Source organism: Hemitrygon akajei, chromosome 3 (genome assembly GCF_048418815.1).
Source record: "Hemitrygon akajei chromosome 3, sHemAka1.3, whole genome shotgun sequence".
Taxonomy (NCBI): Eukaryota; Metazoa; Chordata; class Chondrichthyes; order Myliobatiformes; family Dasyatidae; genus Hemitrygon; species Hemitrygon akajei.
Genome location: NC_133126.1, coordinates 2,631,418 through 2,657,084, shown reverse-complemented (window position 1 = coordinate 2,657,084; position 25,667 = coordinate 2,631,418). Strand labels below are relative to the sequence as shown.

Genomic DNA, 25,667 nt, shown 5'->3' with positions numbered 1-25,667 from the left:
CCACACAGTCGTGTGTATATAGAGAGTAGAGCAGTGGGCTAAGCCACACCCCTGAGGTGCTCCAGTGTTGATCTTCAGTGAAGTGGAGATATTATTACCAATCCGCACAGATTGTGGTCTTCTGGTTAGGAAGTTGAGGATCCAATTACAGAGATGGGTACAGAGACCCAGGTTCTACAACTTCTCAATCAGGATTGTGGGAATGATAGTATTAAATGCTGAGCTATAGTTGATGAACAGCATCCTGACATAGGAGTTTGTGTTGTCCAGATGGTCTAAAGCCGTGTGAACAGCCATTGAGATTGTATCTGCCATTGACCTATTGTGGTGATGGGCAAATTGCAATGGGTCCAGGTCCTCGCTGAGGCAGGAGTTCAGTCTAGTCATGACCAACCTCTCAAAGCATTTCATCACTGTAGATATGAGTGCTACCAGGTGATAGTCATTCAGGCAGCTCACATTATTCTTCTTGGACGCTGGTACAATTGTTGCCTCTTTGAAGCAAGTGGGAACTTCTGCCTGTAGCAGTGAGAGGTTGAAAATGTCCTTGAGTACTCCCGCCAGTTGGTTGCACTAGTTTTCTGAGCCTTGCCAGGTACTCCATCGGGACCTTCCACCTTGCGAAGGTTTACCCTCTTTCGAGACTGATTCATCACCCCCTTTGAATCAGCACACAACAGTCAGCAAACTTGTAAATGGTGCTGGCGCAGTACTTGGCCATAGTCGCGGCTGTAAAGTGAGTAGAGCAGGGGTGACGTACACATCACTGTGGTGCTTCTGTTCTGATGGAGATTGTGGATGAGATATTTTTGTCATTCTGAATTGACTGAGGAAATCCAGGATCCAGTTGCAAAGGGGGTATTGAGGCCCAGGTTTTGGAGTTTACTGATTAGTTTTGAGGGATGATGGTATTAAATGCTGAGATGTAGTTGATAAAGAGCATCCTGATGTATGAGATTTTCCAGGGTTGTGTGAAGTGCCAATGAGATGGCATCTGTTGTAGACCTGTTGCTTTGGTAGGCAAATTGGAGCAGATCCAAGTCACCACTCAGTAAGAAGCTGATATGCTTCAACACCAACCTCCCAAAACACTTCATCCCTGTGGATGTAAGTGCCAATGACTGGTAGTTATTGAGGCAGGTTACCACACCCTTCTTGGGCACAATGTGATTGAAGCAGGTGGGTTCCACTGACTGCTGGAACAAGAGGTTGAAGATACCAGTGAACACACCAGCCAGTTGGTCAGCACAGGTCTTTACTCGTTCAGTGCTCCGTCCCGACTGGTGCTTTCCTTGGATTCACTCTCTTGAAGGCAGTGCACACGTCATCTTCAATATATTGAGACCAAAGGATCATTGGGAGACATGGGGGTGTGCGATGGTTCCTCCCTATTCTCGTTGTCAAAGCGAGCAAAGAAGGCATTGAGCTCACGTGGAAGCAAAGCTCTGCAGTGTCCTATGTTGCAAGATTTAACTTTGTAGGAGGTTATAGCATTCAAACCCTGTTACAGCTCCCGAGCATCCTTCATTGATTCCAGTCTCGGCTGGAATATCCACTTTACTGGAGAGATGGCTTTCTGGAGAACATACCTGCACCTCTTATAGCGTTCTTGATCTCGGGACTCATGATCAGGCTCTCAGCAAATTCTGGATTTCATTGTTCATCCAGGGCTTCTGACTGGGGTAAACCCCGAACGAATTCGAGGAGCCACACTCATCCACTGCTTTTTTAATCAAGTCCATTATAACCCTGATGGAGTCATCCAGGTCCTCAGATGAACATGCCCCAACCCACTGACTCGAGGCAATCCTGTATCCGTTCCTCTGCCTCCTGTGACTACCTCTCGTTGTCTTTTTCTCCTGAGACCTGTTCTATCCGTATACAGGCGGTAGGAATGGTACAGCTTGCCAAAGTGTGGTCTGGGGTTCACCAGACTCAAACACAGTTACTTTCCCATAAGTGGTAAGGCTGATCAACACCTCTACCCACTAACCTACCCCATCACAGCCCCAACCACCACTACTTTATCATTTCTTGTCAGTCACCTTATGTACAGACACTCCTGTGCCTATTGTCACTTTATGGACATACAATCAATCTATGTATATAAGCTATCTTATGTATTGATATTTATTGTGTTTTTTTGTGCTGTATCGGATCCAGAGTAACAATTAATTTGTTTTCCTTTACACTTTGTACTGAAAATGCCATGAAGCAATCCTGAATGTGGAGCAGTACACGGGGCAGGTCAGCTACGATTAATCAGTATTCATCACATTTGCATAAACAGTTCCAATACTATTGTGTTACCTGGACAACTGAATTCTCCACTCTATCGTGGACTTCCCTCCATCTCTGTAACTTAAAAGTGCACCTGTCTGCTTGCATTTCAACTCCTGATGAAGATTATCAGCCTGACTTGTTAACCGACTCCTCTGTGCACGGATACTGCCTGGCCTCTTGTTTTTATTTCCGATTTTCACTTTGTATTGGCTACCACTCCTCTGTTTCAGCCTGGATAAAGGCTCCATTTCCCTCCAGAGATATATGGCTGACTGGCTGGAGGCAGAGAGTGGGAATAAAAAGGGCCTTTTCTGGTTGGCTGCTGGTGACCAGTGGTGTTCCTCAGCCGCAGGAATCGGTGTTGGGATCGCCTCTCTTCACATTGTATATCTTTGGTTAAGATGAAAGAACTGATGGCCTTGTGGACAATACGAAGATAGGTGGAGGAGTGGGTAGTGTTGAGGAAGCAGGGAGTCTGTGGAAGGACTTTGGCAGATTGGGAGAAATGGCAAAGAAGTGGCAGATGGAATATAGTGTAGGGAAGTGTATGATCATGTACTTTGGTAGAAGAAATAAAGACTAGATTATTTTCTAAATGGAGAGCAAATTCAAAAATCAGAGGGGCAAAGCTACTTGGGAGGACTGATGAAGGGTTTCAGCGAAGCATTAACTGTTTATTCTCCTCCATAGATTCTGACTGGCCTGCCGAGTTCCTCCAGCATTTTGTATGTGTTACTCGATAAATATAAGGGTTTGGTTTCCAGTTGCGTCATTTCCAGTACACGTGTAAAAGAGAACAAAATAGTTGTTATTTCAGATCCAACGCAGCAAAACAAAAACACCAAAGATAAAGGACATAGCATTAATAAACATAAATGCATCAGATAGCTTATACACATTGATTATATGTCCATAAAGTGACGCTAGGCACAGGATTGTCTGTACGTAAGGTGACTGGCAAGAAATTATAAAGTACTAGTTAAATTTGGGATAAAGAATCAAACCAGAAGAGTCAAGTTTTTAAAGGATTTTGACAGAAAAGTCAAACCTGACTTATATGTTTTTGTTAATGAATCTTTTCCCAATTCCTGGTCGGTGTTTCAAGCCCCCTGGTGTGAAGGCTTTTCATGCGAAGCATGCCGCATGTGAAGTTGATATCAGCTGGTGCTGAGTTTGTTAATGTGTGACCAGGGTAACTGCAGCTTGGCTCTTCATCTGTGTCACCATGTCTTAGAGCAGCAGTGGCTGGTCTTCAGCCACGTGCAATGCCCTGGTTCAGATTTTTACTGTTATGCTGTATGTTTTTCATTTAGCAGTTCTGTAAGAAAAGTCCGTTCTGTTTTCAGCTTGTTTGGGTTATTGTTGAAGATGAGAGATGAGGAGAAATGTGTGCCATCCAATTAGGATGAGGGATACTAAGATGGGGCTTGGGTCTTCTGTTCGAGAGGAGATGAAGAGAGAAGACGTTGGGGAGAACCGGTCGGAATGGGTACAGTCATCAGAAGAATCCTCACTGCAACAACCCATAAAAGTCGTATTGAAAATGTCAAGTGGTCATTCACTGAGCTGGCCTGTTGAATTATGGAGCTGTCAGCTCTCCCATCGATTTTGATCAGCTCCTGTCAGACATAGAACCAATTTAGTTAAAAGTTATCTAAAATGTTCTGAATCGCAATTGCGTTTAGACTATTCCTTTAACCTTCGTGTCCCTGCACTCACGCTGTCTTCTTATGATTAATCAGCCTGAGGAAATAGTATTTCACTATTTATCTTCCGAAATCCTTTCATGATGTTTAATGCTTTAGTTAGATCCCACTTTAAGCCTCACCGTTGAAGGCAAAAACTTTCTGCACTCTATCACATCGATGCAGTCACTCGTTCACACACACCCAGCCATTACAATCAGAAATAAGTACCGTAGATTCCGGACTACAGAGCGCACCTGATTAAAAGCCGCTGGCTCTAATTTTAGAAATAAAATCAATTTTTTAATTGTAAAGACCGCACCGGATTTTAGGCCGCACCGCTACTTTTAAATATACATACGTATCGGTAACACAAATTACGTTGCATATACTTTTTTACTGAACAGCACGAACAACATTCCAATATCTCCTAGCGACTGGTAAAAATATATAGACTGCAGCCTACCAGGAAAAGTTATTGATCGCCTTTAACTTAAAAGCAGCGTTTTCGCTCGGGTCTGACGCGCTTGCATAACGCGATCGGGTCTAATCGAGTCTGACGCGCTTGCGTAACGCAATCGGGTCTAATCGGGTCTGATGCGCTCGGGTCTGACGCGCTTGCGTAACGCGATCGGGTCTAATCGGGTCTGACGCGCTTGCGTAACGCGATCGGGTCTAATCGGGTCTGATGCGCTCGGGTCTTGCTTTTCTTCGAGTATTTTCCATGTTGATGAGGGTGAGTACAAATGACTGATTTACAATAATTTAATTGTGAAAGTGCGCTTGATTTATCGTACAATTTCATTGGACCTCTGTGAGCTACTCATCAATTTTATTGGTCTACTGTTACGAGGCAAAATGTTTACGAGGCGGCATGAAAAAAAACCATGTATTAGCCGCTCTGGATTAAAGGCCGCAGAGTTCAAAGCTGTTCAAAATGTGGGAAAAAAGTAGCGGCTTATAATCCGGAATCTACGGTAATTGTAATTATTTGGGACCGCTACTGTAGGAGGAAATTGACTGATTTCTTCAGTCAAGGAGCTGATTATTGATTACTGTAGGAGGAAATTGACTGATTTCTTCAGTCAAGGAGCTGATTATTGATTACTGGAAGAGGAAAGCAGAGGTCCATGAGCCAGTCTTCATCAGAGGATCAGAGCTAGAGAGGGTCAGCAACATTAAATTGCATTTCAGAGGACCTGGCCTGGGCCCGGCACATGTGTCATCACAAAGAAAGCATGGCAGCATCTCTACTTCCTTAGAAGTTTGTGTAGAAGCATTCATCTAAAACTGACAAACTTCTATAGGTGTGCAGTGGAGAGTATATTGACCAGTCACAAGAGAGCACCATCAATTATTAGGGAACCCCACCATCCAGGGCTTGCTCTCTTCTTGCTGCTGTCATCAGGAAGGAGGTACAGGAGCCTCAGGACCCACACCACCAGGTTCAGGAGCAGCTATTACCCCCCAACTTCACTCACCCCAACACTGAAATGAACTCAACTATGGATGCCCTTTCAAGAGCTCTACATCTCACCTTCTCAGTTGTTTCTTTCCAGTCTGGCCAGCTCATCGCATGATTTCCATCTGTGCAGGATTGAATGTCAAGCTAGCAACTTGGCCTTGTAAAAAAATGGACAAAACTGCTTAGGAATTTTGCCGCCTGATATGCCGCAAGGCACGGAAAGAAAGACCGAGAGAAAATAGATGAGATGAGTTGTTAAAGATAGACATTGGCACATGAATAAATCATTTGATGCTGTTGTGATTCATTAAGTAAGTAGTGGGAAGAGTAATGCAAAGGAGTGGGAAGACAGAGGATTCCACAGCCATTGGGAATGCAGTCTTTCTCTGGAACCTGGGTCTTGTAGTTCACCGTGATTGAATATTCTGTTTTAATTAAGGTCGCAGATAAGAAGACAGCACTTGTTTTGTTGATGGAAAGTGAAGCCAAGATCTGATCCTGTCTAAACGTGCATGTCATTTCCAATGCCACTGGACTATCTGCAGCCCAGTCTGTCTCTTTTCAACTAAAGCCTGCTCCGTAGTCTTCTGGCATTTCCCTTCATTTGCCAAGATTCTTTCATGTGGTAATGTTTATGTAGGAGTTTCAGAGTGTGCAGTAAATCGCTATGGAGATGGATACAGTCACAGCACATTCTGGACTTGTATTGTCATAAAGGGCAGTGTTCATTCTAACCACAGAATCAATGTTCGGGTTTTTGGCCCTGTTCTTAGATTCCTCATGATTGTTTATTTGGACACTGACAGGTTTCCACTTGAAGTGCAGGATTTCACTCACTCACTGGTTTAAAATCTCGCCAATGGAAAAGGTCAAGAAACTGATAGAAAAGAAACGTTGCAATAACAGGTGATCTCAGCCAGCTCCGGCAGCTGAAGTGTGCGTTTCTGAATGCCTTGTATTGGCTTCGAGTCACTTGCATTGTTATAGAACGCTAAGGACTGGTATGGAAGAAGTATGGAATATCTCCTCCCACTAACTACTACCTTTTTCTAACCTAATGTGTTTGGCACAGCATTGTGGGCCGAGGGGCCTGTATTGTGCTGTAGATTTTCTATGTTTAATGCAGGGTGATGGAGTCACTGGGTTCACTAAAGCAGGAGAGGATGATTTGACTCCATTCATCCCAATGTATATGTGCTGACCTGTGGCTGGGACCATCACAGTAAATTCATTGTCTTAACCCAAGAGATTTTGCAGATGCAGTGCTAGAAGTCCTAATGAAGGGTCTCAGCCCGAAATGTCGACTCATTTCCATAGAAGCTGCCTGACCTGCTGAGTCCTCCAGTATTCAGTTTGTGTTGTCCTGTTCATTCCTAGCCTGTACCTCTGATGGTTCACCTGTTCCTGAGTATTATTATTTTTCTTAAAATAATACCTAGTCCTGAGTAGGCAAAATGTCACAAGTGCCATCTTTTGCAAAACTCAGCATCTGCAGCAGTTACATTATCTTTCGAAGAGAAGGGGAAGAACTTGGAGTGATTTAACTACACTACTTGTCTTTCAAAAGTAAATTTAGGCAGACTTAAATCTTTAAAGTAATTTTTATTTAGGGTGATTTAAACCTTTAGGGTGACTCAGAGTTACTTTAACCATTTAAGTATTGCTTGGCCACTTTGTGCGCCATTCATATACTGTTATCTAATCTCTGCTATCCCAGTGCACTATCTACATTGATTGTAGGTTTTATCAGAGCCTCTCATCTCATATTGTTGGGGATTATAATAAATTTATGATGCTTTGTCAGTGTCTGACAATCCAAAGGGAATTTTCTTTTTATTATTGTCCACAATATTATAAATGCCAAAGAAAAATCTAGAGCCGGGGTGCCAAAGGCAGTCCTCATTGAGTTCAATGCTGACTGACAACTCCTGCAGTACTGCTGCTACCAAACTTAGAATTCCTTTGGATTCCTCAGCCGTTCCTTTGGGCTTATCCGCTGCGTGGAGAGGAGGAGTTTGCTACATAGCAACAGCTTGCTGTCCATATTGTACCCAGGCCTCACTTAAACAGCTAGGATGCACTATCCATGGTTGTCCCCAACCAACAGAAAGCGTCAATATTGTCACAGCAAGTACTTTTTAACATTGAAAAAACAATATTTTACACAATGACGACGTGATCTGACTTGCTGATAAAAAACAGAATAATTGGGTACGAGTTTCTCCCGCACCCTCTAGTGCCGCCCCACCCATCAGTCATTTCAGGTTCCACAGTCACTCCCTTCTCTGCCTTGCATTAGCCTCTCTCAGTGCCTTTACTGCTTGTCCAGGGATGATACTTGTACAGGAAAGATTTCATGCCGTGTTAGCACAACACTGGGGGCGTCGGAGTTCAATTTTGGTGAAGGACTCCCTGCAGGTCCTCTCCATGGAATGCCTGGGTTTTCCTGGGTGCTCCGTCCGGTTTCCTCCCACAGTCTAAAGATGTGCCAGGTTGGTTATTTGGTCATTGCAGATTGTCCTGTTATTAGATTTGGGTTAATTGGGGTTGTGGGGTTGTTGGGAGAGTACAGCTCGAAGGGCCGGGAGAGGCTGTGCTGTATCAGTAGATAAATAAACAATAAATTAAAGTGGAAAAGCCATGCCCTGGGGCTGCTCCACTCTTGATCTTAGAAGACAGGGTCTAGTGGTACGAATAGTCATCACAACTGGGGTCTTCGTGGATGACCACGATATCTTCTGTGCCTCAGTACAAGCATATTGAAGAGCAGATCAGAGTCTGCATAGTGCAGTCTGAACCGAGATCTCTTGGTTAGGATGATTAGGTCCTGCATTGAATGCGCAATAAAGAGAGAAGAGATGGGACCAATAGAGCTGAAGTAAGGAGTTATTTAAACTTCTTTAAAAATTTACAGCATGAAATAAAATCTGAAAGAAAGATCTGTTCATTGGATATCCACTGGGCAAGTATCTGTCTTCTTCCTGTTATATCTAATCAAATTTTCTGTGACAGTCTGTAGTGAAGCTTATGGAAGAATTGTGTAGATCAATAGGTTCTTAATTTCTGTATGTAGCAGCACATGTACAAATCAGAAAGTGCCCTCTGATGTTCTGTTCAATAAGTTTGCACCAGTGACCTCCCTGTTATTCTTATCAGAGATGCCAGGCGTTGTTTTCAACCTCCCATCTGTGTCCTGAGGCCAAATCAGAGTGAACACCATTGTTGATAGCCTGTAATCTGAGCCGTGCTTCACATCCTGCTTTCTTTCACCGTTACTGCTGTAACCCTGTGCCATTCTGCCTCATCTACTTCTGAAATCTTCATTGTTTTTGTTTGATGCTGATGATGAACTTATTTATAGAGCATTTTTCAAGCAGACGATATAGTTCAAAGCGTGTTACATTGGGACAAAGTGCAAACAGGAATATAAAAGACAAAAGGATGTCAGTTAAAAGCAAGATTAAATAAATAGAGTGATGTATTTGGTAGATACATCTGTACAGAAGGAGTGTAGGGTGCTCCTTCCCTCTGCCAGCCTGCAGGTCTTCCTTGAGCAAGATGTAGCACCTGCTTACCCCCGCCCCCCCCCCACCCCCAGGTCACATAGGCCATGGGAGCAGATGGTGGATGGTTGTCTGAGGTCTGAGTAGCTGGTGCATATCACGAGTCCTGGTTATGTGACCACTGCCCAGAAGAAGACCATGGGAAGCTACTACTGTGGAAAAATTTGCTAAGAACACTCATGGTCCTGGAAAGATGATGATTGGCTATGTCTTACGATATGTCACGTAACAAAAAGAATCAGTTTTCAGCTGGTGTTTACAAGTGTCAGCTGGGTCTGCAACCCTTATCGCCTTAGCTATTGAATTCCTGTGTTTAGGAGCGTAGTTCAAAAAAGCTGACCTGATAATTATCTTTTAAGGGAGATTGCTTAAATTTAAATGTAAATTACTTCCTCACCAACACACACAAAACGTTGGTGGAACTCAGCAGGCCAGGCAGCATCTATAGAAAAGAGTAAACAGTGGATGTTTCAGGCCAAGACCTTTCATCAGGACTGGAAAGAAAGGTGAGAAGTCAGAGTAAGGTGGGGGGGGGGGGGGGGAGAGAGAAGTACAAGGTGGCAGATGATCGGTTAAACTAGGGGAGAGAGAGAGAGAGAGAGAGGGTGAAGTAAAGAGCAGAGAAATTGGTTGGTGAAAGCGAAGAAAGGCTGAAGAAGGGGGAATCTGATGTTAGAGGACAGAGGACCATGGAAGAAAAGGACAAGGAGAAGCACCAGAGAGAGGTGATGGGCAGGCAAGGAGATGAGGTGAGAGAGGGGAATGGGGAATAGCGGAGGAGAGGGCAAATACTGGAAGTTTGATAAATCAACATTCAGCCATCAGCTTGGAGGTTATCCAGACAGAGTATAAAGTGTTGCTCCTCCAACCTGAGTGTGGCAGTAGAGAAGGCCATAGGTTGACATGTTGGAATGGGAAGTGGAATTGAAATGGTGGCCACTGGATGTCCTCAGTTCTTTTCTAATTTTTTAAATGATTATTTTGCTTTAAGGATACATTTTACTTTTAGGCCGGCTGGTGGTACATTGACATCAACGACGGACTCCGGAACGCAGGTTCCCGGGTTCGAATCCAGTCGGACCGTTCCTGAGTACGCTTTCCATCTGTGCCGGGTTGAGTGTTGAGCTCGCAACTTGACCTCGTAAAATAAAGAAAAATACTGCAAAATATCTGTGTGAGGAGTGGCGCGCCACACAGTCTTTCGTTCCACGCCTTGTAAGGCATGAAAATGCCCGATGCTGGCCTCTCAGGCCTGAGTCAATATCATCATCATCATCATTATCATCACCATCATCATCATCATCACCATCAATCTTTTTCTATTGATTCTTAGTTTTATAGTCACACCTGTCTGAGGTAAACATTTTGAGTGGAACATACATGGCAGATACATGGGGGACTTTTAAGAGACATTTGGATAGGCTCATGAATGTGAGGAAAATGGAGGGATATGGACATTGTGTAGGCAGAAGAGATGAGTTGCCATTCGAATGTTGTTTCGAATCAGTTGTTTACAATATATATTAATGATTTAGACGAGGGAATTAAATGCAGCATCTCTAAGTTTGCGGATGACACAAAGCTGGGTGGCGGTGTTAGCTGTGAGGAGGATGCTAAGAGGATGCAGGGTGACTTGGATAGGTTAGGTGAGTGGGCAAATTCATGGCAGATGCAATTTAATGTGGATAAATGTGAGGTTATCCACTTTGGTTGCAAGAACAGGAAAACAGATTATTATCTGAATGGTAGTTGACTAGGAAAAGGGGAGATGCAACGAGACCTGGGTGTCATTGTACACCAGTCATTGAAGGTGGGCATGCAGGTACAGCAGGCGGTGAAAAAGGCAAATGGTATGTTGGCATTCATAGCAAAAGGATTTGAGTACAGGAGCAGGGAGGTTCTACTACAGTTGTACAAGGCCTTGGTGAGACTGCACCTAGAGTATTGTGTGCAGTTTTGGTCCCCTAATCTGAGGAAAGACATTCTTGCCATAGAGGGAGTACAGAGAAGGTTCACCAGATTGATTCCTGGGATGGCAGGACTTTCATATGAAGAAAGACTGGATCGACTAGGCTTATACTCACTGGAATTTAGAAGATTGAGGGGGGATCTTATTGAAACGTATAAAATTCTAAAGGGATTGGACAGGCTAGATGCAGGAAGATTGTTTCCGATGTTGGGGAAGTCCAGAACAAGAGGTCACAGTTTAAGGATAAAGGGGAAGCCTTTTAGGACCGAGATGAGGAAAAACTTCTTCACACAGAGAGTGGTTTATCTGTGGAATTCTCTGCCACAGGAAACAGTTGAGGCCGGTTCATTGGCTATATTTAAGAGGAAGTGAGATATGGCCCTTGTGGCTAAAGGGATCAGGGGGTATGGAGAGAAAGCAGCTACAGGGTTCTGAGTTGGATGATCAGCCATGATCATACTGAATGGTGGTGCAGGCTCGAAGGGCTGAATGGCCTACTCCTGCACCTATTTTCTATGTTTCTATGAATACTAATTGAATTGGTTCAGCACAACATTGTGGGCTGAAGGGCCTGTTCCTGTGCTGTACTGTTCTGTTTCTATGTTTATTGAAGGGCAGGCTTTATACAGGGTTTGCTAACTCTTGCTAAGCTGCTGTATTCATCTCTTGTTGCAGATGACCGCATTTGTTCACCTCCATTTATGGAACTCGCTAACCAATGTGGTGAGGACACAATGGCAGAGCTGAAGAAGCACAAGCTGACATTCCCATTGAGTAAGTGATTGGGATGCAGAAATCAAAACCACTGCCGCTGTCCCATGTGCTCACATGCTGTTTAATATTACAACATTTCTTCTAACACTCTTACTCTTTGTATTCAGGGCAAGTATGAACTGTTACTTTTCTGTTGAAAGATGAGGTGATTCTGCCTGTAAGAATTCATTATCCAGCTTAGTAAACTATCCAATAAATATATAAATAAGTTGGTCTTGGGGAAACACTGATGCATTTCCTAATGTACATTTGCATCACTGTGCTAAGGTACAAGGCCTCAGCCCACCTCTCGACCGCCTGTCTCATCTGAAACAAGAGGATCAGATTCTGTCACTTTCTTTTTCTTGTTTCTCGACACTGTGAGATAGATATGTTGCATCGACTCCTGCCAGGAAATGCAGTTTAGACAATAGACAATAGGTGCAGAAGTAGACCATTTGGCCCTTCGAGCCTGCACCGCCATTCTGAGATCATGGCTGATCATCTACTATCAATACCCGGTTCCTGCCTTGTCCCCATATCCCTTGATTCCCCTATCCATAAGATACCTATCTAGCTCCTTCTTGAAAGTATCCAGAGAATTGACCTCCACTGCCTTCCGAGGCAATGCATTCCAGACCCCCACAATTCTCTGGGAGAAGAAGTTTTTCCTTAACTCTGTCCTAAATGACCTACCCCTTATTCTCAAACCATGCGCTCTGGTACTGGACTCTCCCAGCATCTGGAACATAATTCCTGCCTCTATCTTGTCCAATCCCTTAATAATCTTATATGTTGCAATCAGATCCCCTCTCAATCTCCTTAATTCCAGCGTGTACAAGCCCAGTCTCTCTAACCTCTCTGCGTAAGACAGTCCGGACATCCCAGGAATTAACCTTGTGAATCTACGCTGCACTTCCTCTACAGCCAGGATGTCCTTCCTTAACCCTGGAGACCAAAACTGTACACAATACTCCAGGTGTGGTCTCACCAGGGCCCTGTACAAATGCAAGAGGATTTCCTTGCTCTTGTACTCAATTCCCTTTGTAATAAAGGCCAACATTCCATTAGCCTTCTTCACTGCCTGCTGCACTTGCTCATTCACCTTCAGTGACTGATGAAAAAGGACTCCTAGATATCTTTGTATTTCTCCCTTACCTAACTCTACACCGTTCAGATAATAATCTGCCTTCCTGTTCTTACTCCCAAAGTGGATAACCTCACACTTATTCATATTAAACATCATCTGCAAAGTATCTGCCCACTCACCCAGCCTATCCAAGTCACCCTGAATTCTCCTAACATCCTCATCACATGTCACACTGCCACCCAGTTTAGTATCATCAGCAAACTTGCTGATGTTATTCTCAATGTCTTCATCTAAATCATTGATGCAAATCATAAACAGCTGTGGTCCCAATACTGAGCCCGGTGGCACCCCACTAGTTACCACGTGCCATTCCGAGAAACACCTATTCACCGTTACCCTTTGCTTTCTATCTGCCAACCAGTTTTCTATCCATGTCAATATCTTCCCCCCAATGCCATGAGCTCTGATTTTACCCACCAATCTCCTATGTGGGACCTTATCAAATGCCTTCTGAAAATCGAGGTACACTACATCCACTGGATCTCCCTTGTCTAACTTCCTGGTTACATCCTCGAAAAACTCCAATAGATTAGTCAAGCATGATTTGCCCTTGGTAAATCCATGCTGGCTCGGCCCAATCCTATCACTGCTATCTAGATATGCCACTATTTCATCTTTAATAATGGACTTTAGCATCTTCCCCACTACTGATGTTAGGCTGACAGGACAATAGTTCTCTGTTTTCTCCTTCCCTCCTTTCTTAAAAAGTGGTATAACATTAGCCATTCTCCACTGCTCAGGAACTGATCCTGAATCTAAGGAACATTGGAAAATGATTACCAATGCATCCGCAATTTCCAGGGCCACCTCCTTTAGTACCCTAGGATGCAGACCATCTGGACCTGGGGATCTGTCAGCCTTCAGTCCCATCAGTCTACTCATCACCGTTTCCTTCCTAATGTCAATCTGTTTCACTTCCTCTGTTACCCTATGTCCTTGGCCCATCCATACATCTGGGAGATTGCTTGTGTCTTCCCTAGTGAAGACAGATCTAAAGTACTTATTAAATTCTTCTGCCATTTCTCTGTTTCCCATAACAATTTCACCCAATTCATTCTTCAAGGGCCCAACATTGTTCTTAACTATCTTCTTTCTCTTCACATACCTAAAAAAGCTTTTGCTATCCTCTTTTATATTCCTGGCTAGCTTGCGTTCGTACCTCATTTTTTCTCCCCATATTGCCTGTTTAGTTAAGTTCTGTTGTTCCTTAACAATTTCCCAATCATCTGTCCTCCCACTCACCTTAGCTCTGTCATACTTCCTTTTTTTTAATGCTATGCAATCTCTGACTTCCTTTGTCAACCACTGTGGCCCCTTTCCCCCCTTTGAATCCTTCCTTCTCCGGGGGATGAACTGATTTTGCACCTTGTGCATTATTCCCAAGAATACCTGCCATTGCTGTTCCACTGTCTTTTCTGCTAGGATATCCGTCCAGTTAACTTTGGCCAGCTCCTCCCTCACGGCTCCATAGTCTCTCCTGTTCAACTGCAACACTGACAGCTCTGATCTGCCCTTATCCTTCTCAAATTGCAGATAAAAACTTATCATATTATGGTCACTACCTCCTAATGGCTCTTTTACTTCAAGATCGCTTATCAAATCCTGTTCATTACACAAGACTAAATCCAGAATAGCCTTGTCCCTGGTCGGCTCTCGTACAAGCTGTTCCAAGAATGCATCCCGTAGGCACTCTACAAACTCCCTATCCTGGGGTCCAGCACCAACCTGATTCTCCCAATTCACCTGCATGTTGAAATCCCCCATAACTACTGTGACATTACCTTTGCCACATGCCAATGTTAACTCCCTATTCAACTTGCACCCAATATCTATGCTACTGTTTGGTGGCCTGTAGACAACACCCATTAGGGTCTTTTTGCCCTTACTGTTCCTCAGTTCTATCCACACAGACTCTACTTCTCCTGATCCTATGTCCCCCCTTGCAAAGGACTGAATCTCATTCCTCACCAACAGGGCCACCCCACCCCCTCTGCCCATATTTCTGTCCCTACGGTAGCACGTATACCCTTGCACATTCATTTCCCAGGTCTGATCTCCCTGCAGCCATGTTTCCGTTATCCCAACAACATCATAGTTACCCATTCACACCTGAGCTTCAAGCTCATCCGCCTTATTTCTGACACTTCGTGCATTTAGATATAGAATTTTTAGCCCATTTCTCCTCTCTCTGTTTAAATCGTTGCCTATTGTGCTTAACCCAGCTCCCCGAACTCCCATCGGGCTATACGCCCCTTGAATTTTGTTGTCCTTCCTAAATTTACTTATTCTTTCTGCACATTTAACTCCATGTTCCGTCTGACCATCTCTCTGTACATGTGTCCTCCTTATCACTTGTTCCGCCTCACCTTTCTCTACTACACACTTAATATTCCAGAACCGTGTGGTCCCCACCTGTCCTTTATTTTTCATCTCGCTATCCTCTCTTGCATTCTGGATCCCCGCCCCCTGCAAATTTAGTTTAAACCCCCCCCCGAGAAGCACTAGCAAACTTTCCTGCAAGAATGTTAGTACTGCTCTAGTTCAGGTGTAAACTGTCCTGTCGGAGCAGATCCCACCTTCCCTGGAACAAAGCCCAATTATCTAAAAACCTGAAGCCCTCCCTCCTGCACCATCCTCTCAGCCACGTATTAATCTGTATAATCCTTCTGTTCCTTGCCTCACTCGCACGTGGCACAGGTAGCAATCCTGAGATTGTTACCCTGGAGGTCCTGCCCTTCAGCTTCGCACCTAACTCCCTGAACTCACTACGCAGGACCCCCTCACTCATCCTACCCACGTCGTTGGTCCCTACATGGACCATAACATCTGGGTTCTTGCCCTCCCTCTCGAGAATAACCTGCACCCAATCTGAGATGTCCCAGACCCCGGCACCAGGGAGGCAACATACCATCCGAGACTCCCGATCTTCCCCACAAAATCTCCTATCCGCCCCCCTGACTATAGAATCCCCTATCACTACCGCTCTCTTCTCTTCCCTCCTCCCCTTCCTAGTCGAGAGTCCAACCTCAGTGCCAGAGACAGGACTACTGCAACTTGTTCCTGGTAGGTCATCCCCACCAACAGTATCCAAAACGGTATACTTATTGTTGATGGGAATGGCCACAGGGGTGCTCTGCTCTTTCTGTCTGCTCCCCCTGCCTCTCTTGACTGTCACCCATTTGCCTACCTCCTGTCTTTTCGGTGTGACTACCTCCCGATAACTCTTATCTATCTCTGTCTCTGCCTCCCGAATGATCCGTAGTTCATCCAGCTCCTGCTCCAATTCCCTAACTCGGTCTGATAGGAGCTGCAGGTGGATGCACCTATTGCAGGTGTGGTCATCAGGGACAACTGTGTTGACCCTGACCTCCCACATACTGCATACGGAGTACACCACTGCTCTAACTGTCTCCCCCATTACCTGATCCCAGATTAGTCAGAATAAATGAAAAAAGTACCTACCAACCTTACCTTTTTTTACCTCAGCAAGGTAGTTTAGTTCCAGCTTTCCACACTGTGAGATAGATATGTTGCATCGACTCCAGCCAGGAAATGCAGTTTACAAGGGACTGGAGACCTGACTTATAGAGAAAGGTTGAATAGGCTAGGACTTTATTCCTAGAGTGTAGAAGAGTGAGAGTAGATTTGACAGAGGTATAGATAGGGTAAATGTAAGCAGTCTTTTTCCATTGAGGTTGGCTGAGACTAGAACAAGAAAGGCATTATGGGTAAAGGGTGAAATGTTTAAGAGGAGCGTGAGGGGAGTGTTCAGAGAGTTGTGAGAGTGTGGAATGAAACCACAAACCATCCCATCTGGCACCAACAGTCAGTCACTCAGATCACATTTCCTTCCTGCGCTGATATTTGGTCTGAAGAACTGAACCTCTTGACCATATCTTTATGCTTTTATGCATTGAGTTGCTGTCACATGATTGGCTAATTAGATATATGCATTAACGATCTGGTGTACAGGTGGCCATTGGATGAATGTATGTCTTTTGGTTTTACCATCTTTGTAGTTTTGGTTGTAACTAGACAGCTCTGTTCCTTCAGAGAAACATTACTGACCTTTTGGAAGATTTGAGAGAACAGAAACCCTTGGTTGATTGGGTAGGGAAGTAGAGAACTCCCTCATTGTTTGCATAGTCTTACAGTTTGTATCTCTTCTTGTCCAAGCAACATTGGACCAAAATTTGCTCATTGGTACCGTACTAAACACCACTGCCATTTCTAGGGTATAACTAGTCCACATGGGAAAATTGGGAAAGGTTGCCAAGGTCCCCCACCATCCAGGCCATACTCTATTCTTGCTACTGCCATCCGGAAGAGGTACAGCAGCCTCAGGACTCACACCACCAAGTTCAGAAACAGTTTTTACCCCTCAACCATCAGGTTCTTGAATCAGAGGGGATAACTTCACTCAACTTCCCCCGCCCCATCACTGAACAAATCCCACAAGGAATTCTTCATCTCATGCTCTTAATATTTATTATTTATTGTTGTTATTGTTTTGTTTGTTTCTTTTAGCATTTATAGTTTGTTGTTGTTTGCACACTAGTTGTTTGTCCATCTTGTGTGTGGGTTTTCATGGATCATACTGTGTTTCTTTGTATTTACTGTGAATGCCCACAAGAAGATGAATGCATGTTCTTCTGATAATAAATTGACTTTGAACTTTGAAGGGTGTTCTTGTGATCACTACATACATTTTAATGATCTACTTTCTCTTTCTAGTTTGCAAAACCAGAGTGGCACATGGTACCAACTCTCATGAGGTAGGCAATAAAACAAGGCTTTGTATATCGTCACTCAACCACTGTGAAAAACTGTTTATTTGGATGAGATCCCATTCTATTGAATGCACCATTTTCAAGTTGAAAGTGGCTAATTATATTTAAATGAATCTTAATAATGTTTGTATCATCCTTTTACATGAAAGTATTGAATTTATTTCTTCCAGCCCAGTGTTGGTGAGGTTTGGGTATGAAAGAGTGAACAAGCCTAGTGGTATCCATTAGTTTGGAGGTGGGAATATCTGTTATAAGTGGGTGTTGGATCCAAGTGATCTTGTGATCCAGAAGTCACAAATGAGTAAAAATACTTGTTGCTTCCTGCTGCTTATTGAGTGTTACGAACAACGAACAAAGAAAAAGACAAAGAACAGAGCCTAAATAATAACGAGACATCGGTGATAACAATGAAGCTTTAAAATAGCCAGACTTGAGGCATGACACTGGCTACAAAAAAAACTAAGAAACTTCTAGAAAAATACTACAATTACTGGAAAAATCACCTGGAAAAATATGTATACTGGTGATTATAAGGCCATAAGATATAGGAGCAGAATTAGGCCATTTGGCCCATCAAGTCTGCTCCACCATTTCAGAATCAGGTTTATTATCAGCAGTACGACATTTGCTAACTTAGCAGCAGTTCAATGCAATGCATAATATAGAAGAAAAAAAGTGAAAATAAATAACAGTATACATATATTCAATAGCTTAATATAGTGCATAAACAGAAAGAATGTATATTAAAAAAAGTGAGGTAGAGTTCATGGGTTCAATGTCCATTTAGGAATCGGATAGCAGAGGGGAAGAAGCTGTTCCTGAATCACTGAGTGTGTGCCTTCAGGCTTCTGTATCTCCTACCTGATGATAACAGTGAGAAATGGGTGCTGGAGGTCCTTAATAATGGACACTGCCTTTCTGAGACACCACTCCTTGAAGATGTCCAGAGTATTTTGTAGGCTAGTACCCAAGATGGTGCCAACTAAACTTACGACCCTCTGCAGCTTCTTTTGGTCCTGTGCAGTAACCCCTCCATACCAGACAGTGATGCAGGGTGTCAGAATGTTCTCCATGGTACATCGATAGAAGGTTTCGACTGTTTTTATTGTCATACCAGATCTTTTCAAACTCCTAATGACGTATAGTCGCTGTCTTGCCTTCTTTATAGCTGCGTCAATATGTTGGGACCAGGTTAGGTCCTTAGAGATCTTGACACCCAGGAACTTGAAACTGCTCACTCTCTCCACTTCTGATCCCTCTATGAGGATTGGTGTGTGTTCCTTGTTCTGACCCTTCCTGAAGTCCACAATCAGCTCTTTCGTCTTAATGACATCGAGTGCCAGGTTGTTGCTACAACACCACTCCACTAGTTGGCATATCTCACTCCTGTACACCCTCTCGTCACCATCTGAGATACTACCAACAATGGTTGTATCATCAGCAAATTTATAGATGGTATTTGAGCTATGCCTAGCCACACAGTCATGTGTATATAGGGAGTAGTGCAGTGGGCTAAGCACACACCCCTGAGGTACACCAGTGTTGATCATCAGCGAGGAGGAGATGTTATCACCACTCTGCACAGACTGTGGTCTTCTGGCTTGGAAGTTGAGGATCGAATTGCAGAGGCCCAGGTTCTGTAACTTCTCAATAAGGATTGCGGCAATGATGGGATTAAATGCTGAGCTATAGTCGATAATCAGCATCCTGACATAGGTGTTTGTGTTGTCCACGTGGTCTCAGGCTGTGTGAAGAGCCATCATGGCTGATCCAATTTTCCTCTCAGCCCCATTCTCCTGCCTTCTCCCCATATCCCTTCCTGGCCTGAACAATCAAAAATCTTATCAACCTCTGTCTTAAATATACAAAGAATTTCCCAGATTCACCACTCTGGCTGAAGAAATTCCTCCTCATCTCTGTTCTAAAGGGAAGGCCCTCTATTCTGAGGCTGTGCCCTCTGTACGGGAAACATCCTCCCTACATCCACTCTGTCAAGACCTTTCACCATTCGCTGTGAAAGGAGGTTTCAGTGTTTCAATGAAGTCACCCCTCACTCTTCTGATTATATACAAATACAAGCTAGCACAGGAAAGTTAAACTACAAGGAAAGTGACAATTTTACCCTCTAATGAATCCAACATGGAGCATGAGATATTTATTGTAACCTTTTCGTTGTCCATTTTGATTAAAGCCATAATAATCTTGCATAGGTGTCGAGGCAGTAAACCATCTCAGGCCTACGTTAACAGTGATTCCTTTTGTTCTCCGTTATACCAGTGTCAAGCTGCTGAGCGGCAGTGCCCCACTTCAGAGGCAGGTATTCCTATCTCGTCTCCGACAACTTTAAACTGGTGAATTATCCTTCAGCGTTAGTCATGGGGTGGATAATTGCAGAGACAAATGAAGATAGTGTTGATTCTTAGAGGAATAGTCTATTAGAAATTTGCATTTAACCATTGACGGTGACAAGCAAACCTCGCGTTCCTCACGTCACTAGTCAGGTAACCCTTCCACTATTGAATGAGCCAACTGCAGGTCTCTTCATTGAAGGCAATGTAAGTGAAAATTGGGAGAGACTTGAAGCAGATGGCAGATCTGATGTAGTCTGATTCTCAGTATTGTTCTCAGCATGTGCCTTATTTGATGGTTAACCATTAACCCTTGCAACTTAGGGAGTGCTGAATTTTTCTCCATCACTGGGCTAAGTCATCAGGCGCATTTGTCTCCCAACAGAAATATCCACAAATTGCTACTGTTCCCCTTATTAACCCAAATAACACAAACATTCACAGAGCTAATGAAACCTGCTGCTTCTGAACAGTGAATGCGAGGCAGCTGACAGTCTTGCTGCCCTGTTCATGATCGGTAAGATTTAGCTGACGTACACTGGTGCTGCTTTCCTGCAGTGAACTTTAATTCCCTCGGTATACAAAAATCTCTATCCTGGACATGAGATTCTGCAGGTGCTGGAGAAACTCAGCAAGTCAGGCAGCATCTACTGAGATGGATAAACAGTAGATGTTTCAGGCTGAGACCCTTCTTCAGGACCTCCATCTTGAAAATAGATGATTGACTGAATCTTCTCAGTCCTCTTGAGTCAAGAATCCCTAACGTTCCTTATGTTTGAGGGGAAGAAATTTTGTTTCCTTCTTTTTGAATGACTCATTCCTTACTTTGAACCCCTGATCCTTGATGCTAGCGCCAGTGGCAGGAAAAACATCAGCTCCATATCTATCCTTTTGAATGAGGGCGCCACGGTTAGCGCGACACTATTGCAGCTTGGGGCGTAGGAGTTCAGAGTTCGGTTCTGCTGCTGTCTTTAAGGAGTTCGTACATTCTCCCTGTGAGCTTGTGGGTTCCCTCTGAGTGCTCAGCTTTCCCAGCACAGTCATTGTGATCCCACAAGTATACATGTGCCTTTCTTTGGCTTAGGAAGTCGAGATCAGTGCATGTTTTTCTACATACAGCCTTACTGGGACTCGACATAATTAGAACAATATGTTTCTTCTCTTCAACTCGTATCCCCTGGACATCAATGACAAAGTGCTCTTTGATTTGCAGTTGCTTGGTTAGAATTTCTGTATAAGTGCATCTTGTTATGGCACTGGCATTCTGTTTTTAGACTTGTGAGAGTTGCTTCAAAGCCGTTTGCCCTCCAGGAACTCCAGAGTCACTGAGGTCATGGCCCTTTGTGAATTTTTTTGGCAGGGCTCTGGGAACTTCAGAACTTGGGACTCTTACAGAGACAATTCTTCTGAAAATGCAGCTAGTTCCGTAGCTATAGTGAGATCGTGGGTACAATCAAACCGAAAGGCAGCCTCCATCTGTAGTTAATTGGATGCTGTCCAGTTTGTTCTTACAACTCCAGTCAGGCTTAAAGTACCCAGACACCCGGTCCACACTCAGCAGTGAAGAACATGACCTGCCGTTCAGGCTGGCTGAACTGCCAATTCTGGATGGTCGGATGAAGCATTTTGGAGCAGACCCTGAGAAGCCAGTTACAGCTGAGTGTATGTTCTCCAACTTGGCTGCAGAAGTTCCAAATATGGGTCTCTTTATAAAGTTAGCACGGACTGTACAGTCCAAAAGCTGAAAAGGCAACATAATAAGTAAGTTATTGTGCCTAGGCAACATTTGACTTGACACTGAATAAACTAAAGGGCAGAGAAACACTCTTAAACATAGGAGATTTTGCAGATGCTGGAAATCCAGAGTAACACACACAAAATGCTGGAAGAACTCAGAAATTCAAGCTGCATCTGTGGAGGGGAATAAACAGTTGCCGTTTTGAGCCAGGACCCTTCATTCTGAGAAACATCAACTGTTTATTCCCTGACTTGCTGAGAAACATTCTTTACTGGCGTCATTAATCTGATAAGTATATTTGGAACAAAAGCAGGAGGAGGATTTTTGGACCCTTGAGTCTACCTTACTCTCAGTTAGATGCCTCAAGTTCACTTTCACACTTACTTTGCAAGTAGCTGGAGGAGGTTTCCTGGACCGGTGCATAGAATAGTAGGTTAACTAGGTGGGATGAGCAGGGTCTGTCATCACTGGAGTGTGACTTACTGAAAACCTGAAGTTCTTGACAGATTGGAGATGGAGAGGGATATATTTATTTATTGAGATGCAGCACGGAATAGACCCCCTCGCCCTTTGCGTTGCAACCTCAGTTCAGCCCTAGCCTAATACAGGACAATTTACACTTAACAATTAATCTACTGACCAGTAAGTCTTTGGACTGTGGGAGGGAACTGGAGTTCCACACAGTCACAGGGAGAACGTAGTAACTCCTGAAGGTGATGATGGGAATTGAACCTGGGTCGCTGGTACTGTAAAGCATTGTGCTAACCACTACACTATCATCCTGCCCTTGTGAAGTAATCTAGAGCTAGCTGTCACTGATTAAAATGCTAACACTTGGTGGGAATTGTAGACACTGATGAATTATACACTGTGGCATTAAATACTAGACTCTTTATTAGACATAATATTGGATCTTCACGCTGTGCTGAGATGCTTTGCTGATGGTATCAAAATTAACAATAGGTTTAGGTCCCAGTATTATGACTAATGATCCCTGTTTTGGCCCCTGTTGCCTTGGGATGTCTATTGTTGTCTGGAAATGATTCATTTACAGTTAGGTGTTAAGCAAGAAAGATAATAAAACAATAGAGATGGAACTCTTAGGGGGTGAAGTGGTAGCACAGCGGATAAAGCACCAGCAGACCTGGTTCAATTCCTACCGCTGTCTGTAAGGAGTTTGTATGTTCTCCCCGTGACTGCGTGGGTTTCCTCCGGGTTCTCCAGTTCCATCCCACAGTGCAACGACGTACAGTTAGTAGGTTAATGGTCACATGCGTGTAATTGGGCGGTGTGAGCTCAGTGTTAATGTGCTATAGCAGTAGGCAGCCGTCGATCCCAGGGGATCATGGGTCTGTGCCTCTGCTGGACATTGTTCTGTCCGGGCGCAAGCCTGGGCAGGAGGATTTGAAGAACCGGCTGTTGCCCACGGAGTGGATTCCCCCTCTCCTATCACTGATGTAGTCAAAGGGAAGGACAAGTGCTGACACCAGTGTCGTCACAGAGGTTGCCAGAGTGAAGTTGTAAACAACAACAAACTGCCTCAGAGACCCCGTCTCCGGATCTCTTCCTCGGGGTTTACTCCCGAAGCCTTTCCCATGGGTGGGTACGGCCACAAGGCAGCAGAGGTTTAAAATCAGAGTTTTCCTTCTCCTAAGCGGCTGCTGAGCCCCACCTGAGAGACGGCAGGCCCCGGGGGTAGAAGCAGGTTCACAGTGAACTCTCCTGCAGAAGGGAGCCTCCTGGACCAGGTTTTACTGAGATGACTCTATTGCTCCTGGATTGAGCCCATTTTTATGACATCTCAGGCTTTAGCTCGGATGTCAGTGGACATACATTCTTCAGCTGTGAACTCCTGTAATGGATTGGCTTCCCCAGACATCATAGACTTGGTCAGAATTATTGTTTGCAGCTCTCTTTGTCCAGCGTGAACTGAGGTCAAAGACTGACATGGTTCATATGGTACAAACGGGAGGTAAATTTCCAGCGCACAATCAGAGGGTTTGCCAGTAGTCAAAGGAGTAGCTTTTCTCCTTAGCTGCTCTCTTACAAGTGAGTGCACAGCAGTCACCTTGTCCAGGTGCTATGTGCCAAGCGCCCTGTGCATCCAGCTATCCAGCCGTTATGTACAACGTCTCTCTGGTAAAGATGTGCTTACAATCAGCTGGTAAAAATGATTGTGTCAGGTTTTCTGTTAGCACCCGATGCTTTAGAACACAGTTTTTGCTGTGGTCCGGACCTCTCTGTGAGCTCTTAGTTGACAGTCCTGTGTATTCGAGTGTAAGTGCATGGATACTTTATGAGAAGTCATACAGGAGACGTGTTGGCTGGTTCAAGGCCACTTTAGTGATACTGAAATATGAGGCAATGCATATGGAATTCTGTTAATCAGAAACACTCACTCACAAATATCAGTCAGAGAAATGTTCATTAGCAGAAATCAGATTTGTTTATTATCACAGACATGCAGTGAAATTTGTTGTTTTGCGACACTAGTACAACGCAAGGCATAAAAGTTACTCTGAGTTACAGAATAAATACTTCATGGGCCATTAAGAAATCTAATGACAAAGGGGAGGAAACTGAGTGTGGGTCTTCAGGCTGCTGATGGTAGTAACGAGGAGACGGCGTGTTCCAGTTGGTGAGTGTCTTTAATAGTGTAGGCACCTTCTAGGGGCATCGCTTCTTGAAAATGTCCTCGATGGCAGGTAGGGTTGTGCCCATGCGGAATGGGCTGAGTCCACAACCCTCTGCAATCTCTTGTGATCCTGAGCATTGGAATCTGCTTACCTGCCTGTGATGCAATCAGAGTGTGGAGACTTTACCTGTGATGTAATCAGTCAGAGTGTGGAGACTTTACCTGTGATGTAATCAGAGTGTGGAGACTTTACCTGTGATGTAATCAGATTGTGGAGACTTTCCCTGTGATGTAATCAGTCATAGTGTGGAGACTTTACCTGTGATGTAATCAGAGTGTGGAGACTTTACCTGTGATGTAATCAGTCAGAGTGTGGAGACTTCACCTGTGATGTAATCAGAGTGTGGAGACTTTACCTGTGATGTAATCAGTCAGAGTGTGGAGACTTTACCTGTGATGTAATCAGAGTGTGGAGACTTTACCTGTGATGTAATCAGTCAGAGTGTGGAGACTTTACCTGTGATGTAATCAGATTGTGGAGACTTTCCCTGTGATGTAATCAGTCAGAGTGTGGAGACTTTACCTGTGATGTAATCAGAGTGTGGAGACTTTACCTGTGATGTAATCAGTCAGAGTGTGGAGACTTTACCTGTGATGTAATCAGAGTGTGGAGACTTTACCTGTGATGTAATCAGATTGTGGAGACTTTCCCTGTGATGTAATCAGTCATAGTGTGGAGACTTTACCTGTGATGTAATCAGAGTGTGGAGACTTTACCTGTGATGTAATCAGTCAGAGTGTGGAGACTTTACCTGTGATGTAATCAGAGTGTGGAGACTTCACCTGTGATGTAATCAGAGTGTGGAGACTTTACCTGTGATGTAATCAGTCAAGAGTGTGGAGACTTTACCTGTGATGTAATCAGTCAGAGTGTGGAGACTTTACCTGTGATGTAATCAGAGTGTGGAGACTTTACCTGTGATGTAATCAGAGTGTGGAGACTTCACCTGTGATGTAATCAGAGTGTGGAGACTTTACCTGTGATGTAATCAGTCAAGAGTGTGGAGACTTTACCTGTGATGTAATCAGTCAAGAGTGTGGAGACTTTACCTGTGATGTAATCAGTCAAGAGTGCTGTCCGCGGTACGTCTGTGGAATTTACAAGAGTCTTTGGTGATATATCAAATCTCTACAAACTCCTAATGAAGTAGAGGACTGGCATACTTTGTGATTGCATAAATGTGTTGTGCTCAGGATAAATCTACTAAGAGGTTAACAGCCATGGTCT

General features: G+C 44.0%; 1 protein-coding gene across 3 annotated transcripts in view; it reads left to right on the top strand.

The window, feature by feature from the left end:
- itpk1a (inositol-tetrakisphosphate 1-kinase a) overlaps positions 1–25,667 on the top strand; it is a 288,870-nt gene that overhangs the window by 232,648 nt on the left and 30,555 nt on the right. For all 3 annotated transcript variants that reach the window (XM_073039147.1, XM_073039146.1, XM_073039145.1), the window contains exons 6-7: positions 11,641–11,739; positions 17,603–17,643. In XM_073039147.1, coding sequence (XP_072895248.1) covers positions 11,641–11,739; positions 17,603–17,643 — 140 coding nt within the window. The remainder of the gene's footprint in view (positions 1–11,640; positions 11,740–17,602; positions 17,644–25,667) is intronic.